Below are 25,678 nucleotides of genomic sequence, written 5' to 3'. Positions count from 1 at the left end.
GGAAAGCCACCTCAGACAAAAAGCAACATTGTGAGCCAGCCTGTCTCCCCATTGAACTTCCTGGAATGACCATATTAGGAGTTGGACTTCCTGCTCAGAGACCTCATGGCAAAGGGAACAATTGACCTTGCTGACAAATATGAAGCAATTCAACCCATCACCCATCTGTCCTTAAATTCCAGTGATGGTGAACACCATCACAGAGGATTTTCATCCGAGTAGTGGTGGATTCTTTATCCTCTCTCCCTTAGTGAGGCGATAACTGGTAATAGGATCTTTGTAAAGGTTCTTGGAGCAGTAGAGATTCCAATGGCAAGCTTTGAAACTGGAAGTGTTGGTTGTCTACCGTAAAACTGAGAAAGAACTCTGAAAGATGGGATGTAAAGGAACGTGTAGATAAGCATCCGATAAATCTGTGGACAGCATCCAGTCTCCTAATTTTATTGCAAGTAGGATTGACTGAAGACTCTCCATTTTGAAGGATTCAACCTGAATCTTTTTTTAGAGATTCTTCCAATCCAGGACTGGTCGAAGGTCTCCCATTTTTTTTTCCTTCCAGGAATAGCGGAGAATAAAATCCCTTCCCTTTCTGGTTCTAGTTCTATGATTGTTTGTTTTTTAAGTAGATCCAACACATATTTCAGTAACAATGTTCTTTTTTCCATTATTGTTGGTAATTTTGTTGGTTGGAAATGGTCTTTTGGAAGTCTGCTTTTGAATTTCCACTTGTGACCGAATTGAATGGTGGAAATTGTCCAGGGGTCTGTTATATGATCCGCCCAAACCTGTACGGATAGCTTGAGTCTGGTTCCCACCTTTACAGGTTGGACGGGCCCGCCTTCAAAAGGACTTCTGATGATCTGTTGTTGAGGAGGGTTTTGACTTTTGCAGCCTGAGAAAGGAAGACTGGGTATTTCTTCAGTTCCTCTTGAACTCTTTTCATCAATTGACATCAACAGTATGTAAATTATTGGAAGGGATGATAAGGGACCATATCCAAGAATTTGCTAAGGACAACAGTATCATCATCAGTAATCAGCACAGGTTTACAAAAGGACATTTTTGTTAAACCAATCTGTTAACATTTTATGAGGAAGTGAGCTGTGAGGTAGATAGGGGGAGACCTGTGGATGTCTTGTATCTGGATTTTGCTAAGGCGTTCGATACAGTGCCCCACAAACGCCTAATCTACAAACTAAGGTCTGCAGGCATCGACCACAAGGTTTGTTCTGGGATAGAAAACTGGTTACAGGGGCGTGTCCAAAGGGTGGTGATATATAACGCATTCAGACTGGTCTGGAGTGGTAAGTGGGGTCCCCCAAGGCTCTGTCTTGGGACCAATTTTGTTAAATTTATTCATAAATAACATAGAGGACGGGATCATTAGCTCAATCTCGGTTTTCGTGGATGACACAAAAATAGGCAGGGCGATAACTTCTCATCAAGATATAGAAATCTTACAGAATGACCTGAACAAAATAACAGAGTGGGCATCTACATGGCATATGAGGTTTAATGTGGAGATATGTAAGGTATTGCACTTGGGGGCTAAAAACATGAATGCAAAATATGCTTTGGGGGGGGGCTCTGGGGGAATCAAGAATGGAGAAAGATCTGGGGGTTCTAGTGGAAGATAGACTAAGCAATAGCATGAAATGTCAAGCTGCAGCTGCCAAAGCCAGCAGAATATAAGCATGCATAAGGAAGGGAATATATTCCAGAGATAAAGCTATAATCCTGCCACTTTATAAAAGCCTGGTCCGGACACATCTGGAGTATTCTGTCCAGTTCTGGTCGCCAATCCTCAGAAGGGATGTGCTGGAACTGTAGAGAGTCCAAAGAAGGGCAACAAAATGAATTAGGGGATTGGAGGGCCTTACTTATGAGGAGTGATTGCAAGCACTTAATTTATTCTCCCTGGAGAGGAGATGCCTGAGAGGGGACATGATAGCGATTTACAAATACCTCTATGGTGATCCCAGCATAGGAAAAGAAACTATTTATTTTCAAAGAGTGAACGAGGACACGTGGCCACACAATAGAATTAGAGGAGAGGTGGTTTAACCTTAAGCTGCGTAAGGGTTTTTTTTACTGTAAGGGCGGTAAGAATGTGGAACTCTCTTCCACAATTGGTGGTAACTGCGGGGATTATGGCTACTTTTAAAAGACTCTTGGATGTGCATCTCAAAGATCACAACATTCATGGTAATGGGAAATGAATACCCCACTGACACACACACACACACACACACACACACCTGCACAGGTTGAACTGGATGGACTGTTGTCTTTATTCAAACTCAACTACTAAGTAACTATGTAACTCTTCCAGGTCTAAAGGGATTTGCATCCCTGTATTTTCTGGAAGGCTGCGTTTGAAAGATGGGCCTTTTAGGTTTTTGTCTTCTGTCGGAGGGAATCAGGCCCAATTTTCACTGTTTGATATGGCGCAATCTAGTTTTGACCCGAAAAAAGATTGTTCCCGTTGTATGGTATTTTACACCAGTTAGTTTTGGAGGGGCGAAGGGCGAACTGGGTGCCCGCTGACATCACTTCCGGTTGCGAATGCGCGGAAGCGCAGTAACAAGCGGTCGCCATCTTTGAACAGGTCCCATCGATCTGTGGGGACTACAGTGCCCAGAATGATAGAGAAAAACCACTGTGCAGGAGAGAGGAAAGCCTACCAGAGGACCACTTCAGAAATGTAAGCCTATTTAAGGCTTGTATGCAACACAGGTAGTTCCCCTGAGACCACCAGATTAGGATACCTTCCATTTAGCTCAATTAGAGACTGTACAGAATAGGACTTCCATCCAGGAGAGGCCTACGCGTATCCATCCATCCTGTCAGGAGAGGAAAAATAAGAGAATGCTTTGTGGTCTTTCCTTTTAAAAATATATAGCTAACCAATCCTATCAGGTTGTGGAGTCACAACACAGTGTGTGCTGCCATAATGCGTCAGGAAATTCCAATTCACCAAATAAAAATCCATGAAAGTTTAGAAGTAAAATAGAAAAAAACACATGAAAATTAGGAATAGGATTTGGACACATCGGGAGCCAATCAGCGGGTTCAGCAGCTGCGATGGCCGCCTGACCCGCCGATCGTTAGGCGGAATGACAGAATGGCGATCTGCCTATGTAAACAAGGCAGACCGCTGTTCTGTCAGGCAGGAAAAGAGAGATGTTGTGTTTCAGCTTAGCTGAAACACAAATCACTCTTTTCCTCCAGTGCATCCACTACCCCCACAGTTAGAAAGCACTCCCTAGGAGTACACCTAACCCCTTGATTGCCCCTAGTGTTAATCCCTTCCCTGCAAGTGTCATTTTTACAGTAACAGTGCATTTTTTTTTAGCACTGATCACTATGTTGGTGTCACTGGTCCCCAAAAAATGTCATTTAGTGTCAGATATGTCTGCCACAATGTCGCAGTCCCGCTAAAAATTGCTGATTGCCGCCATTGCTAGTAAAAACATTAAAACAAATAAAAAGTCCATAAATGTATCCCATAGTTTGACGCTATAACTTTTGCGCAAAAAAATAAATATACACTTATTAGGATTTTTTTTTAACCAAAAACATTTCCCGTATTGACCTAAATTGATGAAAAAATTTGATTTTTTTACATTTTTTTTTATTGGGACAGTTTTATAGCAGAAAGTAAAAAATATTGTTTTTTATTTCAAAATTGTGGATCTTTTTTTGTTTATAGCGCAAAAAATAAAAACCGCAGAGGTGATCAAGTACCACCAACAGAAAGCTCTGTTTGTGGGAAAAAAGGACATCAGTTTTATTTGGGTACGGCATCGCACGACCGCGCGATTGTCAGTTAAACCACGCAGTGCCGTATCGCAAAAACTTGCCTGTCATTAAGGAGGTAAAACCTTCTGGAGCTGAAGTGGTTAATATGCATATACCGGGAACGAGATTCTGATTTGAAGCATGCTAAGATTGCCAGTACCTGCATGGTAGTGTTTGGGAAGGTTTCCCCCTACAGCGCTTTCCCTTTTCAAATAATTTGGAAGCCAATACCTTCCAGTAAGCTGCCATCTATATCGCTGGTGCTCAGTGCCGGGACAAGGTCTTCCAGTGCCCAGGGTAAGGATGCCAAACTGCGCCCCTCCTTTCCCTTAGGGTTAGGGTCAAGGCGCCCCCCCATTCCTGCAATAAACTATTGCACCCAGGGCAACCGTCCTTCCTGCCCCCCCCCCCCCCCCTTGTCACGGCCCTGCTGGTGCTGCACACAAAGGATTTTGGGAAGCTAGCTCTCCTATGCATGCGACTTATATATGTGACTTTTCCTTTTTGTGGAATACGCTCTTCTGGAACCTCTTCTGGAACCTATTCCTAATTTTCATGTGTTTTTTTTTTCTATTTTACTTCCAAACATTCATGGATTTTTATTTGGTGAATTGGAATTTATTGTCACATTCATTTTGTGTTACACTTCTATCATTGTATGATAGTGCTGCACTATGTGGATATTGATTGTTTGGGGTTTTTGTCTATTGGCCCGTGCTAGCAGCTGTCTATGAGTTACCATTTATGATTTGTTTGTATATACTCAAATCTAGCGCAGATTTTATGCATTTTGTTTGTAGAGCTGTGTAAATCCCCAGTTTGGATGGACAGAAATAAAAATCCTTTGGCAGATAACAACTCTTGGAGTCCACTTTTAGAGTAAGAGTAATTTTTGGACTGAAGGTGTTTTCCTCTTTTGTCTTGATGAGGAAGGAAGAAAAACCCCCTATAATTATTTTAAATAATTAATGTGTGAGAATTTGCGTTTTTGTGAATTCTGGTGTTAAAACGCAGAATGTGTATAGTAGATCACGTGACTTGTCATAAATCGTTCTGCAACAAAGTAATATGAGGCTGATTGCCAGGATGAAGGTGTGACTGCGTGGAAGATACTAGGCAGGGCTCTCCTTACCTGTATGTATATATATGAGAGACAGGCTGTTCCACACTGCAGATTCCACAATGACAGCCCTCGGACTGGCCTTACTCTTCCTTTGTATCTCATGTCTTGCTGAAGGTACGTTTTTACTTCTCCTTTTACAACACTATCAAATGCACTGGGGAGGATTTACTAAAGGCAAATAGAGTGTGCACTCAGCAAGTGCAATTTCACTCATTTTCCCCAGAGATTAGTAAATGCGGTGAAGCTCTGCTGATTTCCATCATACAATCACGTGCAAGCAAAAATGCTGTTTTTTTTTATTAAACTTGCACCTGATTGAGTATTCATTACATAGTGAAACTTTACTACATTCACATTTACTAAGGAAATTAAATGCAACTGAACTTGCAAAGTTCACAATCTATTCGCATTTATTAAATCCAAATCCACCCCAAGTGACAAGGGTGCTAGTCTCATTTGATAAAGAAGTACCGTATGTTTCTGCTGAGTCTGGCAATGAACCTATTAATGATTAATGGGTGCTTTCTGGGTTATTTGGTGTAATTATCTGATGTCCATGCAAACAAGAGGGCTATGAACTCTAAACGGTATGCAAAATAAAAGCCCAAACTTATTTTCCACTACTGACTGGTCTGCTGATATAGCAGGAGTTGAAAAAGTAAAATGTATTTCTACCATTGTTTCAGTCTTCTCTTCATCGTTGTGATGTACTTATCTACTTCGCATATATAGCGAACTTGATGTAGGGTCATCCACTTTAAAAGCAACCATAGACAGAGAGATTTTCTTTCCTGTAATCCAGAGGTGGGGGACTTGAGTCACATGACTTGACTTAAGTCACCAGTTTGAGGACTTGAGACTTGCTTTACTAAAATAATAAAAGACTTGACTTGCTTTTGACTTGGTATTCATGACTTGAGACTTGACTTTGACTTGAGACATATGACTCGAAATGACTTTACTTTTTTAAGTTATTAAATATTCACATTTTCTCAAGATGTGTTAAAGCAAAATTAATGTGCCTGTTATGTTTCTGACACCACAGTCACTTAAAACACCTCAGTGTGTTCTGATTTTTAGGACACTGGCTGTTTAACAATGGAAATACTTAACATGTTTTTAGTGACTGTGGTGTTGAAACATGACTGGACGAAGGATTTTGAGCTGTTTGGGCATTCAAAGTGTTTCTTTAATATGCCAAGAAAAAAGCACTAAGCAGTTTTGTTAATGTTGAAAATAAAACAAAACCTTTCCTGACCACTGACTATTAACTGATTTAAAGGTGAAAATTGGGGTAGATCAGTATTTTGACTTGATTTGTGACTTGACCAAAATAAATGACTTGACTTGCTTGACTTCTAGCAGGGACTCGACTTGACTTGCTTGCTTTACGCCACAGTAACTTGGGACTTGCTTGAGACTTGAAGGTTAAGACTTGAGACTTACTTGTGACTTGCACATGTGTGACTTACTCCAATGTTTGCTGTAATCTCATGTTGTAGGAAGGAAAATCGCTCAATTCCCCCATTAACACAGTCAGTGTTGATGGGGAATCCCTCTTGCAGAGCCATTGGTTAATTTACTAAAATAGGAGAGTGCAAAATCAGGTGCAGCTCTGCATAGAAACCAATCAGCTTCCGTGTATTTTTGGCAAAACTTAACTGAACAAATTTAATTTAGAAATTGATTGGCTACCATGTACAGCTTTACCAGATTTTGCACTCTACAGTTTTAGTAAATCCACCCCATTGTTCCCCTGGCAGGGGGAAGCTGTTCCCACCGGGAGAACACAGTGATTATTGCTAGTTGCTATAATAGCGGCTAGCAATAATCGCATGTAAAATCCGACAGGCTGGTCAATCAGGCTGCTCGATCGATCAACTTGGGTACATTCAGCCTGCCCATGGTTCGAACCATCTATGGCCCGACTCAAGGTCATTACAAGGGACAAGGGGGCACTCTTTGTGTCTGGAGGAAAAGAGATGTAACCTCCACATATTGGAAGGCTTCTTCACCAGCTCAGTAGATTGTTTTAAAAAGAGATGGATGCATTCCTAAATGCACAAAATATAAATGGATACTAACATTTATAGTTAAAGAGAAGGTTTTTTTTTTTTTTTTTAATCATACTTACCTAGGTGGATGACAGGTCCTTTGCTGCTCACTGTGCAGAGTAGAGACAGACACAGTCCCGCTCTACTTTATGAGGAGATCGGATGAAACCCGACCGCTTGTCCGTTTTCATCTGATCGTATCCAATCCGCCAGATGGATGGAAAATAGGACCACCACCTGTCTGGATTTTGTGGGCAGGATTGTGGATGTTGCCGCTGACATCCGCCGCTCCATAGGGTTGAATTGAGGGTCCGATCAGGTCTGCCTGAAAAACTGACAGATGGACCTGATCAGACAGCCTGTGTGAAAGGGCCCTAAGAACTGAGCAATCAAACACCACTAATCGTTCAGTTCTCAGTGCTCCATGAGCAGAGAGTTGGTGACTGTCAGTCACCGCTGCCTGCGCTAACCCCCCCGCTCACTGGAGTGCTGGGCTGCGGAGGGGGCAGGATCGGCTGGTTCAGGTTGAGGCAGGCACCAGTCTAGGCTCCTGGGTGGATTCCCACCATATGGCCGTGATCTTTCCCCAGCCTGGACTGTCTCTGTGACATCAGCCAACTGCGGTACTTCCACAGTAGAAGTACAGCCAAACGAGCTTTGGCTGTACTTCACCTTTAATAACACCAGGGATTGTTAATCCAGGGAATATCTAATTGGCTTCTCTGGGATCAGAAGAATTTATTTTTCCCCCACTGGATCAAATTGGATCATGCTTTATTGGGATTTTTATGCCTTCCTCTAGATGAATAGTGGTTCTAGAGTTCTGTAGATGGAGGTTTTCTATTTATTATATTTATGTATTTTGTTGTGTGTGTGTGTGTGTTGGATGAACTAGATAGGCTTGTGTCTTTTTTCAACCTGACTATCTATGTAACTATGTAACATGAGGCTGATGGATGTCTGCATCCAAATCTACGTGAACTTAGCCATAAAGTACCCATGGACTTAGAAAAGAAGTCTGAACATGTGATGTTTTTACAGAAAATTGGAGTGCATGCATTTCTGATCATAACAGGCAAATCTGCTTATTTTTACTCTCAGCATCCACCTCTGGCACTCAGGCTAACAACAGTGAACAAATGCATCCAGCCATGCTGAGGGATTCATTCCATGCAGATCTGTTGCTGCAGCATTGTCCACAAAATTCAAGAATAGCCTACAGACATATAGGGGGACATTTACCAAAACTGGAGCGTGCTAGGTCTGATGCAGCTCTCAATAGGAACCAATTAGCTTTTAGGTTTTATTGTAAAAGCTTTATCTATGAAGCTGAAGTTAGATGCTGATTGGCTACCATGCACAGCTTCACCAGATTCTGAGTGCTGCAGTTTTACTAAATGTCCCCCATAATCACTTCCTATCCTAACTTTTTTTAGTCATTTTATGTACCTACTATCTCATTGTTACATACTCTAAATATAGTTCAGTCTTGTTTTATTGATTTTTTTTATAAACAGAAGTTACAGGTACAAAGTATAAAGAAAGTACAATGGTATTTTGGTTAAGATCTTCAAATATATTGTTGTGATATATTGCACACATCATATATTTATAGAGATGCTTATATTCCAAAGATGGAAAGCAAAGGGCACTAGTGATTGAGCACTACTATCTCTGGTCATCTAGGAAATAATTAGGAAGGAGGAAGCCCAACCAGATCGGTTGGATGTTACCTTCTTTGGGAGATACTATAAAAGTAGAATAATTGTCGAATTGTCAAGAGATAATTGAACCTATAAGGCTAGTGTCAATAGTGGGAAAAGGGGTTACTACATATAAACCAGTTGAGAAGTTACATAGAAAACAAGGAGAGGAAAGACTAGATGTATAATGGGTATGATGGGGAGAACAGGGGTCGTGATTACTCCATCATGGCTAGTTGGGAGCCATGATGGAGTCCTCAAATGCAGATGAGTAATGACACATAGATCAGGTAGTCCGTGTTTTTCCATGCAGTTTTTCTGCTGAAACAAATGTTTGAAGTCCCTAATAGAATCGAGTTTGCAGTGTTCTTTTTTAATTTCCATCAACCAGTGGTGGCCGGTCTATAAGGGGCGCAGGGGCGCCGCTCCCCTTGTTTGCATGCAGACTAATAGCGTTCTATGAGATCTGTCATTTGTTTTTACAAGCACGTGATTAGAGCCTGAGGCTCTAATTAGCTTGTAAAAGGTTGTCCTCCCACTTGTGTTACTAGCGAATCAATATTCGCCATCAGTTTCCAGCTTCTTGTCCTGGCCAATCATTACAGGGGGGGATCTAAAGAAGACTGGGTTAGCTGAGTGGAAGCCAAGGAAGCCACGGCGCCGGGTATCAGGGGAGCCGTGACCGCTGGAGGGCTCCATTTGTGGGTTGAGTACGGATTTGGAGGGGTTTCTTTGCTGCCCCCCCCCCAATAAAAGTTTAGCACCAGCCACCACTGCTATTGTTAGGACCCATTCACAATATTCAGTGTTTGTCGCAGCTCACAGTCACACGTTTTAAGAAGCACAGACATGTCTTCCAACAACAGTGTTATGGTCCATTGATACAGATTAAAGGCTCATAGGAAATGAGCAAAAGCAATACAACAGATGCCAATACACCAATGAATAGATGTAAGGTTATAGATAAAACAAATATTTATTTTTATTAAAAAAAAAACTTGATGTTAAGAATATCCTACTCATTAATTTACTGTGAGCAAATTCTTTAAAGAAATCTTTTTTGGGAAAAGGTATTCTTTAACAAACTTTACTTTGCAACTAAAAATATACAGAGGATAAGACTTGTGCATCTAAATAAAATAAATGTGACAATACAATTTTAAATACACTTTTTTTTTTTTTTTATTCTTTTTATTGCATTTTTGCAAAAAGTACAAAAGCACAAATATAGGCCAAAAAAATCAAACACACAGAGCATCGGCACTAAGTAGTCAGTACAACTTCAAAGCATGTCAATGTACAATTCCTAAATATGAGTACAGTACATAACATTTAAAGCGTGAAGAATATAAGGTCCTCAATTACCAGCCCTCTTATAGGGGAAAGTAAACACAAGGCAAACTACCATCCCCTCAACAATAATCAAAGCAGACAAAGAAAATCTTAAAAAATCTTCCAGGAGTACATGTCCATAAACAGCAATTAGAAGTTCATTTTAGATCAGACAAGAGTCTTAAGCACTTCCTGCAAACCGATGTAGCTCTACGTCGGCTCAGAGAAGTGGTTGTACCGGGGTGATGCCTGCTACTAAAGGCATCATCTCAGTACCATTTTTTAGAGCCGGCAGTCGGCTTTCAGGTGATAACAGCAAATGCGGCTTGGGAGCCGCTTGGCCGTTACCCCAGCGAACAGGAGAGGATGCCCCCCACCCTCCTGCGGCTCTGCCCAGGTCTCCTGTCCCTCCAGGAGACCCGAGCAACCAGCCAGCACGTCCGCCGGCTGGTTGGGGTCCCAATCAAAGCCGGATTCGGCTTTGATCGGGTCTCCGATGTAGTAACCTGGAAGCAGTGTGATAACGTCACGTCTGGCTCAGTATTCAAAAATGCCGACTATGCTTTTAGACCCCCCGATCTCTCCATAAAGAGTACCTGTTACTGTCTATTATGGCGCTTTTCCACTGCATGGAACCGTACCGGTTCGGCATGCTTTTGTGCTTTTCCACTGCTGGTACCGCATGGTATAGGGTCGGAACGGTTCGGTGCGGTGCGGTATAGGTTTGCTTTTCCACTGCATGGAACCGAATGGTACGGTACGGTGCGGCTCTGAAAAAACAGTACCTACTCGATTGTGGTTCCAACAGGTACCAAACTGGTACCATATCCCACAATCCTTTGCATGCAGTCACTACTAGCCACTGATTGGTCAGAGAATCCCACCCACCCTGTTGTTATCCCACCCACTTAACTTTAGTACTACTTTAGTGGAAAAGCAAACCTATACCGTACCGTACCTGCGGTACCAGCAGTGGAAAATCAAACCGGGCCAAGCAGGGCCGAGTAGAGCCGAGCCGGTACGAGCCGGTACTTGCAGTGGAAAAGTGCCATTACTGTCACAAGAGATGTTTACATTGCTTGTGACAGCAATAAAAGTGATCCGATTTTTTATTTTTTTTAAAAACTGTGCTAAAATTAAAAAAATAAATAAAATAAATAGGAACAAAAAACATTTTAAAGCACCCCTGTCGCCGTGAGCTTGCGCACGAAAGAAAACACATACGGAAGTCACGCTCCCTCATGCCCTGATCGCCCTGAGTGAGAGCAATAATTTAACAAAAGAGCTACTCTGTAACTCTAAACTGGTAACCGTTTTAAAGCATCGCCTATGGAGCTTTTTATTGACCATTGACTGTAGTTTGTTGCCATTGGCTGTGTGCAATTTTAAACCGTAACATGTTAGGTATCTATTTACGTAGCGTGACATTATCTTTCACAATATAAAAAAAAATGGGCTAACTTTACTGTTTAGTTTTTTTTAATGCAATGACATTTTTTTTTTTTAAATGGTGTTTGAAAGACTGCTGCGCAAATACCACGTGACAAAAAATATTGCAACAAATGCAATTTTTTCTCCAGAGTCTTTGCCAAAAAAAAAAAAATAATAACTTGTAAACAACATGTGTCAAAAAAAAAGCTTGATCCAGAAGTGGTTCAAGAACATTTTTCCCACTCAGTCGGATACTGTGGATACATGGCAGCCAATAAGCTTCTAACATCATCATGTTCAATTAAGCTTTGAAAAAAAAACCTGGAAGCTGATTGGTTTCCATACACAACTGCACCAGGTTTTGCACTTTCCAGTTTTAGTAAATCAATCCCATTGTGATTGTTATATAGTAGGTAAAAAGTTGAATCTGTTCTCATTTTATTGGGGAGAATTCAGAAGAAGCCTAAACATGGCACATGTCATCTTGTCCTCACAAGTTAAAATATCCTTCCTGATCCCCTTAGTTGCAGCAATTCTCCATCTAAATCACTAATTTGTTAATTTTTACCTATTTTTTATTAACTCTTTTTTTAATTGAAAGCTACAGTGAGTTTGGCTCAACAGGCTTTTTTTTCAACACGTGTACATGTAATAGGGAGCAAGGTCTCCACCATATAGCTGCATAGAAAACATCCTTTTTTTATAGAAAAACATTTTTAAACATATTTAACACAACACTAAAGTTATGATTATGGTACAGCGCGATACAAAGTTTTTTGCAAATGAAATAAAGGAGTTTTTTTTTTTATTGTGAGGCCTCATGCACACAGGGCGTTTTTATAGCTGCTTTTTAGGAGCGTCAGGCGTTCTCTTTTGCAGCTTAAAAATGCCCCTCCAGGTTACTCTATGGCCTCATGCACACACAGGCTTTTAGGAGCTGTAAGTGGCATAAGCGTTTTTAAGCTGTTAAAAAAAACCCAGGGCCAGCGATCTGGAATAGCAGCGTCAGGCTGTAAAAACATACAGCACTAGCATACAGCGTATACAGCGTTAGGTCACGTCAGATGTTTTTAAGCTGTAGTAGTTGGATTTGAGGTTGGAAAATAGGAGAGGGCAGTGAAAGGCTGCCAAACTCTGACGCTGCTAAACGTGGCTAAAATGTGAGTTAACGGCAAATACAAAACGCTTCTAAAAGCACGTTTTTACAGCTGCTTTATCCTGGCGTCAGAACCGGCTTTGCAGCTCGTTTTTTCAAACGCCATGTGTGCATGAGGCCTATCACATAAAAAAATGATTAAAACTTAAAAACGTATAAATATTAATAGAAAAATAAAAATAAAAAAAGATTGCAGGAAAATAATAGTTACGGGGAGAATAGAAAGAAGGAGTTAATTATGGCTGATTAGCGATACATTTTATTGAACAAAAAAAATAAATAAAAGATATTTGTTGCTCTAACTGATTATATTCAGAATAAAGCACATCCGGTGATCTGCACATGAATGTAAAATAGGACTACCGGTACTTTGTATGTCTCTATCTTGCATCTTTATTGCTATTACTGAAGTTACACAACAACTCCTTTCATGTTGACAGCCGGAAATGGTCGGCAAGTGTGAGGGGAGAAGCTGCCAAGGGGCAGAAGGACGGAGCCTAATAGCAGCCCACAGACTAATAACACCCCACAGACTAATAGCAGCCCACAGACTAATAACACCCCACAGACTAATAACACCCCACAGACTTACAGATTAATTTTTTTCCCTCCGTTCACAGGACAGTGGTATTTTCTCACGCAGTGTCACTGTGAACACAGAGGGAGGGGACACACACATCATTTGATGGAACCTAAACATACCATTCTCAAGCTATCGCCTGAAAACATGATAAGGCCTGGAAAATGAAAACAGAGAACTGTGAAACCCTGCAGTATTTGCTCATAAATATGAACTTTGTAATGCAGTAAATTGTAGGTAATATTAAGCCGGGTAATCGCACTCTGTGGTACATGCCAGTGTGAATGTAGATAATTTACAGTGTATGTGAGGACATGCAGGCGTAATTTACTAGATGGAAACTGTTTAGTGGCCTTTTTTAACAGTAGGAATCACAGCGCATGCAGTTACTATCAGGGCTGCTGTTAGGAATCACCACCACCCCCGAATAAGTCAAGACAATATTTTCACAAAAAATACACTAAAATCATAATTAGTGGACACAAACATAACAGAGAACCTGTGTGAATTAGCCCACTTTAATTGTTTTTTCCATTTTTTTTAAAAAAAAACAATTATATATTTTTAAAAATGTTAAAAATGTTTACCATTTTTTTATTTTTAATTTTTCTAAAATTATTTATTACAATGTTTAATGATTATTTTTTTTTTTTACAATCTGTTATTTTTTTTACAGGATAGGAAAACCTGCAGCGCTGCAGGGGTGGGTGTCACAGTGAAAGGGGGCACACGGGGAAGGGGGGGATCAGGCAGAACAGGAATCATTAAGACCCAGTGGAAAATTAGATTTCAATTTATAAATCCACCTACTCTCTGGTTCTAATTATTGTTCATCAATGTTTTCATACTTCTATCTGTATGTCTAGAAAACATGTTCAATATCTCGTCACAGAATCTTCTTTCTCTCATTGCCCGACTTGCTTTATATGGACCTAATGATAAAATGAAACCCCCATGTTTTGGGTTCTACATAGGGTCCTTAAGGGGGGAGGGTAGCTTTGATAATTAGAACATTAGCCTATGTCAGCCCTCAAATTTTCCACTATCCTGCTCGCATTTTGCGAGTGGAAAATGATTGAGGGCGAGTGTGGGGCTGCCTCTGGAGCCGTTCTCCCAGCGATCGCCCAGGGGAAGATAAAGGACAGGAAGAGGAAAGCTGGCCGAATCATCACACAGCAGGGATTGCCCCTTTGTAATAGCTTTCATTTGAATTGTGGGGCGCTCGCCGCCACACAAAGCACCGCCTCCTGGCCCGACTCCTTTGACAGAACACCGGTCCAATGCTGGGAAGTGTGACGTCTATCACAAGAACCGATCCAAGAGGTGAGACTGTGTGTGATGGCAAGCACTCGGCATCTCAAATGAAAGCTGCTACAGCGAGGCGATCCTCACTCTGTGATTATCCGGCCAGCTTTCCTCTTCCACTCCTCTCTCTTCCCCTGCACTGGTCAGGCTGCATTGACGGGCACAGGTGAGGCTGCATTGATGGTCACAGGTAAGGCTGCATTGATGGACACTGGTGAGGCTGCATTCATGGGCACTGGAGAGGGGGCATTGATGGACACAGGTGAGGCTGCATTGATGGGCACAGGTGAGGCTGCATTGATGGGCACAAATGAGGCTGAATTGATGGGCATTGATGTGCACTGATCAGGCTGCATTGATTGGCACAGGTGAGGTTGCATTGATGAACACTGGTGAGGCTGATTAATGGGCACAGGTGAGGCTGCATTGATGGGCACAGGTGAGGCTGCATTGATGGGCACAGATGAGGCTGTATTGATGGGCACTGTTCAGGCTGCATTGATGGGCACAGGTGAGGAGGCATTGATGGGCACTGATGAGGCTGCATTGATGAACACTGGTGAGGCTGTATTGATGGGCACTGTTCAGGCTGCATTGATGGGCACAGGTGAGGAGGCATTGATGGGCACTGATGAGGCTGCATTGATTGGCACAGTTGAGCTTGCATTGAAGGGCACTGGTGAAGCTGCATTAAAGGGCAATGGTGAGGCTGCATTGATGGGCACTGGTGAGGCTGCATTCATGGGCACTGATCAGCCTGCACTGATGAGGCTGCACTGATGGGCAGTGGTGAGGCTGCATTGATGGGAACTAATGAGGCTGCACTAATGGGCACTGAAAAACTTGTTATTAATATTTATTTTTGTAACTCCTGCATTTATGCAAAAATATTTAACGGTGTAATTTTATGAGATAATGTATGAGGGCGTGTTTAGGGGCAGAATTAGGGGGCGGGGCAGGGTAGGGGTATCCGATATGTAGCTACGCAACCAGGAAGATTTTCCAGAACCGTACAAAAAAATCATATGTTTAGTATGCATTGTTGAATTCGATACTGGTATCATGCAACAAAATGCGAATGATAAGTCGTCCAATTATCTGATTGTGTGTACGAGGCATTGGGAGCTTTGTGCTATTTCTGCTTCCTGTCCCTAAGTGAATTTTTTTTTCTTTTTTTTTTTTTAGCAGCTTTTTCTGTTTCTGGCACTAGTTGTTGCACTGAACTTGGGGAAAAAATTTCAAAGAATACGTTAAAAAAAGTGATCAGCTATAAAATCCAGAGACGTGATGGTCTTTGTCACCTCCAAGCATTTGTGTAAGTATAATTATCTGTCACATTTTCATGTTTTACATATATATGATTGATATCTTTATGCTGTCGTACTTGGCCTAAGATTTCAAGTTAGATTAGGAATCACCTGATGTTTCAAGTATTATAAATAGGCCTATTTATAATACCTGGAAGATCAGGTAATTCCTAATCTAACTTGAAATTTTAGGTCAGGCATAACAAAAAAGGTTTTAATGACTTTGGTAAACATGCAGCATAAAATGAGATTAGACTCCACACTCCATGCCCACATCTTAGGTGCTGGCATGACTTGTTTGCACCAAAGCAAATCAATTATACGGTCAACAGGAACACTGCACACTGAGATGGAAAATTATATTCTTCTTTTATTAAAACAACCAGTAGGAACATGTTCTATTTTAATCCATTTTTGGGTTGATTTTATGTGTAGCACCCTAAGAAAAAGCATATATTGGACCTGTCTGCTTATCAGGGGGTCTGGATCAGTTAGCTATGCCGTCACATGCCTCCAGGTGTGGCCTGTTGAGTCTGGGGAGTCTCCCCACTGTATCCAATGAGGGATCTTGTTGGACAGTGGAGGAAACCTAGCCAATAGCATACCAGGGTTTTATGACTGTCCCAGTGGGTGGGGTTTGCCTCAGTGCACCCTGGGATTGGAAAAAAATCTGTGGGGATCATGTGACAGAGTGTCTTTTGGCGGGAGCATCAGTCCCAGGAGGAGGTGACAACTGTCACTCCTCCTGTAAAAGTGAGAATGTGGTCCAGGCAGTTGGCCTAGGGACCAGAGGTTGAGCTGGGCTGCAAGGAATCCAGAGTTGCTGACCAAGTGGAGCTGCTGGGCAGAGATCTTCAGGAAAAACAGTATCGTGAGATCTGCCCAGGGGTCTGCCTAGGAGAGGGGACCACTCCAGAGAGGTCAAAGGGGATCCAGGAGCCAGCTAACCAGGAGTGTACAGCAAAGGGGGTGCCAAGTAGTGAAGCCCTGAAGAATAGGGAATAAAGAGGGTGCCAGTGAGGGCCCTGAAGTGTCTCAGCAGTACAGTCTGCACTACAAGTCAGCTACCTCAGGAAAGAATACCTTAGGGAGCTTAAGTGCCGGTTCACACTGAAGCGGCACGACTTCGGGGGCGACCTGTGAAGTCCCGTGCACCGCGACTTCGGCACGACTTGCACGGACTTCATAAAATGAATGTCTATGCAAGTCGCTCCAGGTCGCCCCGAAGTAGTACAGGACCCTTTTTCTAAGTTGGAGCGACTTGTGTAGCTCCTATTAGAACCGTTACTGTACTACACTATGGACTGCAACGGTGCACGACTTGTCAGGCTGACCAAGTCGCCTGACAAGTCGTACTAGTGTGAACCGGCACTTAAGGACTTTCCACAGTCAGAGGTGAAATTCTAGTAACTGGCCAAGGCCAGATTCAGTCAGCATTAACCAGCATCATTCAGCGTTAACCAGCGTCAGTTAGCGTTAACCAGCGTCAGTAAAGCGTTAACCAGCGTCAGTGAAACGCTAATCAGCGCCAAGCAGCATTTTTCAGTGTCCCTGCCTAATTGTGCATAGTTCAGTTGTTGGAGTATCCCACTTCTCCCTTCTCCCATCCAAGTTCTCAAATAAACACTAAAAACCAAAGAAACTGGACTACTTCTGGTCTGAGGTGCTCACACTTGAAAACCTGCTTAAAGGTACTGTTGTTGCTAGCGGTAACCCAGGGGGAACCACACTCAGCAGCTCCCTTGGGAATTATTGCTACATATGTAAAATTTAATAATAAGTTATTGCTTTATATTACTCTTTTACTATTCATATAAAAACTGTTTTACATTTGATACAAGGTGCCGCTATGATGCAGAACACCTTGATCAATAACTAGCTGTGAACATTGAGTGTGCTACACATGTAAAAAAAATTAATTAAAGTACACAGGTTCTGTCCTTTTTGCCCCACAGCTGCAACACCGCATTTGCTGGTTATTCCTGCCTAACGAAATGACAGCAGGGAGTTGCTAAGTAAATAGTATAGTGTTGCTGTAAATAGCTGACCTGACACAGCGTTTATAAACATTGTTCAGACAGAGGACAGAGAGGTACAAAGCAACATTCCATTTCATTTATTTGTGGATTAATGGGAGGAGCTTTAACCTCCATAATCATGTCAGTTCAAATATATGAAGGTTTTTTCTTTTTTTTTTTTTTCTAATAATATCTGTTCCTATTAAACCCCTTATTAACTCAATAGTTGGCCCTGATCAGCTGCATTTAACTTCTTCTGCTTCCTCTTCTCCCCTTAGCTATTATTTTCCTGCTGATTGCTTTTGTTTATTTCTATTCTTCTAAAAATTATTCTGTAACCTTTTTTTTCCCATTTTTATTCATTTTCTTCATTTTTTTTTTCACAGTATCACATAAAAAGTGCAAAAGTTAAAAATTAAAAAAACTTTTATTTTATTTGTAAACAGTTGCAGTGCTTTGTACCAGATTTACAATTTTAGTGCCATTATAAACAGGACATTTGGTGAAGTGGTGGATGATTATTTCCCCAGTTCTGTTTAGCGGGATTGGAGAAGACAGACACAGGCAGCTATTGCATCTGTAGATGCCTGAGAACCAAACGGTCATTGGATGGCTCTGTTCACATTCGCATTTGCTCCAGAGATTAGTAAATGAAAAGAAGCTCTGTTGACTTCCACTATCCAATCATGTGCAAGCAAAAATGCCATTTTTTTTTTTTTTTTTTCTTGCCATGATTGGGTATTCTTTGCAATGTGAAACTGTATCTCATTTACTAAGCCCCGGAGCTACTGCACTTCACAAATATTTGCCATTAGTAAATCAACCATACTCTACACACCTGATCTTTAGTCTCTCTCACTTCTCTTATCCTGCACTGCTACATATCAATCCCTTCATCTCTATCCTCTCACTGTATGTGACCTGTACATTAACACCTTTACCCCCTCCTCTCCCTGTGTGTGATCTATATATTATTGTATCCAGTGCACTATTACCAAGCTCCAAGCTCCATCTTTTATCCTCCATACCAGAATGTTTCCTAATTCTACAAAAAGAAAAAAAAAAAAAAAAAAACATGGCAAATAATGAGATAAACTTTATCTGATATATTTTATAACAAAAAGTAAGCAAAAAAGTAAAAAAGAAAGTTTATATAGTAAAAAAATAATAACAATAATAAAAGAGTAGCAGTGTTTCTTAAAGTTGTAAAGGCAGAAGGTTTTGGAGAAAGCCTTCTGTGTGCAGCAGCCCACCTCAGCTCCCCTCAGCCCCCCTAAAACTTACCTGAGCCCCATCTCTGTCCAGCGATGTCCAGGAGTCCCTCGTCCGACCGGGACTCTCCCTCCTGATTGGCTGAGACACAGCAGCTGTGCCCTTGGCTCCTTTAGCTGTCAATCAAAGTCAGTTAGCCAATCAGGAGACAGAGGGGGACGGGGCCGAATGGCAGCTTCGTGTCTGAATGGATTCACGGAGCAGCACCTTGGCTTGGGTGCCCCAATAGCAAGCTGCTTGCTGTTGGGGCACTCGACAGGAGGGGGGGGGGGGGGGGCGGACGCTCCAGCCAGGAACCTGATAAGAGGAGAATCGGGGCTGCTCTGTGCAAAACCAACCAAACAGGGCAGGTAAGTATAACATGTTTGTTATTTAAAAAAACTCAAGACTTTACAATCACTTTACCCCCTTAACCGGTTGCTGACCGCCCGCTGCAGTTATACTGCGGCAGGCAGCCGCTCCTGACGGAACCGACGTCAGTGTGGACTCCGATGCACGGGGGAGGTGGCTCCAATTGATGCCTGACACTCACAATCGTTCCCCGCTGAGAGAGAAGAACGGTCAGCTGTTGTAAACACAGCTGACCATTCTTCTCTCTGGAATGATCACAAAGTGCCTGTGATCCTTCTATATAGGGTCACAGGTCTCTGTGATAATTTCACAAGCCACACCCCCCCCCCACAGTTAGAAACACGCCCCTAGGTACACATTTAATCCCTTGATCACCCACAGTGTTAACTCCTTCCCTGCCAGTGTCATTATTACAGTAACAGTGCATATTTATAGCACTGATTACTGTAGTAATGTCACTGGTCCCCCCAAAAAAGTAAAAAATGTCAGTCAGGGGTCCGATCTGTCCGCCGCAATGTTGCAGTCCCGCAAAAAAATCGCAGATCGCCACCATTACTAGTAAAAAAAAAAAACAACAATAAAAATGATATAAATCTTTCCCGTAGTTAGCAAACACGATAACTTTTGCGCAAACCAATCAAAATACGCTTACTGTGATTTTTTTACCAAAAATTTGTAGCAGAAAACAAATTGGCCTAAAATGTTAAAAAATTTAGATTTTTAAATTACTTTTTTTTGGGAATGTTATATAGCAGAATGTGAAAAACATTGTTTTTTTTTCAGAATTGTCGCTATTTTTTTGTTTATAGCGCAAAAAATACAAATCGCAGAGGTGATCAAATACCACCAAAAGAAAGCTCTATTTGTGGGGAAAAAAAGGCCATCAAGTTTATTTAGGTACAGCCTCGCATGACCGCGCAATTGTCCATTAAAATAATGCAGTGCAGCATCGCAAAATATGGCCTGGTCATTAAGGGGGCACATCCTTCCGGTCCAGAAGTGGTTAATAACCAGGCCATTTTTTGTGATTCGGCACTGCGTTACTTTAACTGAAAATTGCTCGGTCATGTGACGATGTACCTAAATACAATTGATGTCCTTTTTTCCCCACAAATAGAACTTTCTTTTGGTGGTATTTGATCACCTCTGCAGTCTTTAGATTTTGCGCTTTAAAAAAAAAGAGTGACAATTTTGAAAAAAAACACAATATTTTTTACTTTCTGCTATAAAACATTCCGAATAAAAAATTTAAAAAATCAAAAATTGTTATCAGTTTAGGCCAATTTGTATTCTGCTACATATTTTTGGTAAAAAAATCCCAAAAAGCGTATTTTAATTGGTTTGCGCCAAAGTTATAGTATTTACAAACTACGGGATTGATTTTTGGACTTTTTATTTTTTATTCCTTTTTTATTAGTAATGGCGGCGATCTGCGATTTTTAACAGGACTGCGACATTGTGGCGGGCATATCGGACCCCCAACTGACATTTTTGACACTTTATGGGCACCAGTGACATTAATACAGTAATCAGTGCTAAATATTATGCACTGTTACTGTATAAATGACACTGGCAAGGAAGGGGTTAACACTGGGGGTGATCAAAGGGGTCAATGTATGCCTAAAAATGCTTGCTTGGGGGAATGGTTCTGTGAAAGGCACAGAGAGATCAGGGTCATAGCTTAGCTGAAACTCCTGATCTCTCCCTGCCTGTGTGGCAGAAGACCCGCCTGCTTTGTTTACATAAGCAGGTGGGTCTTCTGTCAGTTTCTCTGACGATCCCAGGAGGCCGGCCCCCCTCCTGCTAAACACAGCGAAAGTGCAGCTATGGCGGCACGCGTGCGCCGCCGGGATTGCGTGCACAAAATCACGTAGATATATGTGATTTTGTGCAGCCGAGCCGCCCTGCTGCAGTAAATCTGCGGTGGGCGGTCGGCAACTGGTTAAATACCACCAAAGCAAAGCTCAATCTGTCTAAAAAAATAAAGTATATAGTTCATTTGAGTAAAGTGTTGCACTGATTATTTGTCTTACTATCATACAAAGCTATCAACATAGCATTTTCAGAAAACATAAGTTACAATGGAACTTTTTGAATAAATAATGAAAGCATTAGAAAGCTCCTGCCATTAAAAAGTGATGCTGTTCCCCCTAATTTTGATGGCAGGCTAAACAGGTATAGCTTCAAAAGCACTGTAATATATAATGTTCTGATAAGAAATTCTTCTAAGAAACATGTTACGTAGAATTGGTTTCAATTTCAAATAATTGAAACCAAGCCAAGAATTGGCTACAATGACTCACATGGGAACACACCTGCTAGAAAACTCGAAATTCTGCCTTTTATTTACTGGTATAAAAATACCAAATTGTGTGCTTTACAGCGACAAAAATTCACGTGATTAGCTTTAGGATTGTTCACTTCAAAAGGTCAGTCTACTTAGAAGTTAGAAAATTTTTCTCAGTGACTTTTTTCACCACGATTTCTGATATGTCATGTGCACTTTCTCTGGAAGATATCCACTTACCAGACTAGGTCATTGGCCAAAGGATTGGACAGTTGGTAGGTCTGTTTAATTCTAGTGCGACTTCAGAATGCGTCTTGAGCCACATAGCATCAAATGACAATGGAAATCACATAGTTTTCATTGGTGCCTGCTGACATCAATGCAGCACAGTGCGATTTTGGAAGAGGGTCCCAAGCTACTTTGGTACAATTCCAGCACGATTCGGTCCCTATTCAATATGCAAACCCAATCCAAGCAACATCCAAATAGCATCCAAGCTGCTTCACATATTCGCACTGAAAGTCGGATCAAAGTCTGATTGCAGCAGTGTGCATCTAGCCCAGTGATGGCGAACCTTGGCACCGCAGATGTTTTGGAACTGCATTTCCCATGATGCTCATGCACTCAGTGTAGTTGAGAATCATGGAAAATGTAGTTCCAAAACATCTGGGGTGCCAAGGTTCACCATCACTGATCTAGCCTTAAACTGTAACTTCCAGTTTATTTGAAGAGGAAGTAAACCCGCTGAAAAAAATGTGAAAAAAAAAACGGACAAAGGCATAATGAGCTAGTATGCATCGCATACTAGCTCATCTGAAGCCCCCAGCAGTGCCGACAGGACGGCCGACATGTTCGGCCATCCTGCTTCCTGGATCGCGTCCTCCGGCCATCTGATTGGCCAGAGGCAGGATTACATCACTCTCACACATGCGTACCGGAGCCACCGTTCACGGCACTGGGCTCTGAAGGAAGAGCACCGATGACGTCATTGGCTGCATGCACTGCAAATATCTCCTAAATGGTGCAGGTTTAGAAGATATTTATAGCACCTATAGGTAAGCCTTAATATAGCCCGATTCGATCCAGTGATGTGCACGAGCGCAGCGGCTCCAGGCGCTGTCTCTTCCCTGAGCCCGATCCAGCAATGTGCACGAGTGCAGTGGCTCCAGGCGCTGTCTCTCTTCTCATTGGTCAGACGTGGGGGGCAGGGCCAAGTCCCGCTGTCTGCATCAATGGATTCAGCGGCTCCAGGCGCTGTTTCTTCCCTGAGCCTGATCCGATCCAGTGATGTGCACAAGCGCAGAGGCTTCAGGCACTGTTTCTTCCCTGAGCCCGATCTGATTCAGCAATGTGCATGAGTTCAGCGGCTTCAGGCGCTGTTTCTCTTCTAATTGGTGGGTGGGCAGGGCCAAGTCCCGCTGTCTGCATCAATGGGATGCAGCGGCTCCAGGTGCTGTTTCTTCCCTGAGCCTGATCCGATCCAGTGATGTGCACGAGCGCAGCGGCTCCAGGCGCTGTTTCTCTTCTCATTGGACAGACGTGGGGAGCAGGGCCAGGTCCCGCTGTCTGCATCAATGGATGCATCGCCTCCAGTCGCTGTTTCTTCCCTGAGCCCGATCTGATCCAGCGATGAGCACAAGCACAGAGGCTCCAGACGCTGTTTCATCCCTGAGCCCGATCTGATCCAGCGATGTGCACAAGCACAGAGGCTCCAGGCGCTGTCTCTATTCTCATTGGACAGACGTGGGGGGTGGGGCCAAGTCCCGCTGTCTGCGTCAATTGACACAGCAGCAGGACTCGGGAGCTAGCCCACACGGGTGTCCCCATGCAAAGTGGCTTTCGGTGTGGGCATCCGACAAAGTGGAGGGGCCTGGAGCACCGGTGGGGCACCCCAGAAGAAGAGAATTAGTGCTGCTCTGTACGATTGCACATAGCAGGTAGGTATAACGTGTTTGTTATTTTTATAAAAAAAAAAAAAACGAGGGTTTACAACCACTTGAAAACATTCCCCGCTGTACCCATAATGAATAAAAAAGTAACCAAAAAATGGCATAGCCATTTCTCTGTTAATCTCTTCCTGCCTGCAATCTATATATTCGATTATTAGATTTACTTGGCTTTAGGTATCCTTAGTGTACATTTGTGCCCAGAATCAGTAAAAGAGCTTTAAACAAGCCCTCACTGACCTCTCTAACTGCTTGCACTATGAAGATTTTCACTCTCAAGATCTTCGAAGATCACAACAAAGATTATAGATTCTAGAAATCTAGATTCAGTTAGTTTCTAAGCTTAGAGACTTATGCTGGGTGTTTACATTAGAGGACTGTCAGACTGCCAAAATCTGCCCTCCTGAAAGAAAGATTAGATTTCAATGTCTGTACTAGGAAAATATATTTCTCCACAATGCTAATAGATACAGAGTTGATTGAAGACTTGTCGAAAAGTGCATGATCTGAACACAAATTAATATTAATTTGAAGTATATGTGAACCCTAACTTTGTAAAACAACCCATTTAAATGAAGACAAAACGTTTGTGTATAGATATAAAAAACATTATAAATATATTTTTTTCCTTTTTTAAAAGTGATCACATACCCTCTGGTCTCAGCTTTATGAGGAGCTCAGAGAGCTAGGGGAGGAGAAACACCAGTACACTGGCAGGGGGAGGGTTGACAGCATCATAATCATAAACAAGTCTAATCATTGGAAGAAAGCAGGCTGAGGTCTCAGCACAGCAAGAAAACTGACCATGCTGTGCTCTCATGCTTAGTGTGGTCAGTTAATAATAAGAAAACAGGGACTGCCAGAAGCACCAGGTATTTTACGCAAAAGGAAGCCACACAAAGAGAACAGGATAAGTTCTCATACAAGAACATAGTACAGCGGGCACATATCAGGAATATGAAGTGTTAGGGGAACATATTTTAACTGACAAATGCAATTGATGCTAAAATTGGCATGGGTATCCTGGCATCAATCACCTCACAAAATGGTTAAAAGCGTGTAATGCTAGATCTATGGCCTCCCAGTTTTGACTTGTTTATTATAGATTGGGGACACTCATGATTCACGATTTAAGACCAGCTGATTTATTGCATCTTTCTGTGATTGATTTTTGTATATTTTCATAGGTTGTACACAAAACAAAAGACTTTATGTGTGAGCCCCAAGAGTAAGCGTGTAAGGGCATGGATTGCAAATCAAAATAAGAAAGACAACGTCAAAAGTCCAAGAAAGTTAAATCGTAAAAAGAAGAAGAATCGAGGAAAGAACAAGAGAAAAAGAATTAAAAAGAACAAACAAAACTAATGTACTGAGAAAATTGACATATGCATCTGGACTATATACAGAGAGCTCACTGCCCTGAATGAAGATAACACTTAAAGCATTCAGAAGAAGATTTTCCACATTCTCTCTTCCACATCACCCTACAAGCCTATTAAATGGTGGTGTGACTAGTAGCACTTGGATAAACTTTCTCCTTCTCCACTCCACTAAAAAAAAAAAAAAATACTCTCAACGATGGTCAGTGCTGGTTGTCAATGAAAAGCTGGAAAACAGCAGTGCATATTGTACCTAGCCACCTAAAGTGGAAGTAAACCCTCCTATCATTTTCAGCCAAGGAAACTGCCATCTAAAGCCTTGTACACACGCGTCGAAAATTGGCAGGGAATTTTCGTCCAACGTCCGATCTGCCGATTTTTGGCTTGTTAGTATGATGCTTCCGACAAGCGACTCTGACTTTTCGGCCGAAAAAAATCTGGTGTGCAGACTATAAAATTTTTGTCCGCCGTCAAAACACGGCCGATTTTCGTGCAGTCAGTACAGATTTCGACAGGGAAAAAATTAATGAGCAAGTCTGGACATGCTCAGAGAAGAAAGAACACAAAGAAAGCAAACCAACACATGACATCACTTCTGAAGAAGACTTTTGTTGGGCGAGAAAATTTGTGTGC

General features: G+C 42.0%; 1 protein-coding gene across 1 annotated transcript; it reads left to right on the top strand.

Moving 5' to 3' along the window:
* Positions 1-4,978: 4,978 nt before the first annotated feature.
* On the top strand, positions 4,979-25,110 carry CCL28 (C-C motif chemokine ligand 28). The gene is made up of 3 exons (XM_082271512.1): positions 4,979-5,038; positions 15,671-15,800; positions 24,854-25,110. Exons 1-3 carry the CDS (start codon positions 4,984-4,986, stop codon positions 25,029-25,031), a joined length of 363 nt encoding a protein of 120 aa, XP_082127638.1. The 5' UTR covers positions 4,979-4,983; the 3' UTR covers positions 25,032-25,110.
* The last annotated feature ends 568 nt before the right edge of the window (positions 25,111-25,678 follow it).

Source organism: Pelophylax lessonae, assembly GCF_965119305.1.
Source record: "Pelophylax lessonae genome assembly, chromosome: 1".
Taxonomy (NCBI): Eukaryota; Metazoa; Chordata; class Amphibia; order Anura; family Ranidae; genus Pelophylax; species Pelophylax lessonae.
This window is presented reverse-complemented; position numbering and strand designations above follow the sequence as displayed.

Bases quoted from the DNA above. Each gene is read 5' to 3' on its own strand.
- CCL28 (XM_082271512.1), top strand. From the start codon at position 4,984: ATGACAGCCCTCGGACTGGCCTTACTCTTCCTTTGTATCTCATGTCTT. The intron at 5,039-15,670 runs GTACGTTTTTAC...TTTTTTTTTTAG, and splicing joins TATCTCATGTCTTGCTGAAG to CAGCTTTTTCTGTTTCTGGC. The intron at 15,801-24,853 runs GTAAGTATAATT...ATATTTTCATAG, and splicing joins TGTCACCTCCAAGCATTTGT to GTTGTACACAAAACAAAAGA.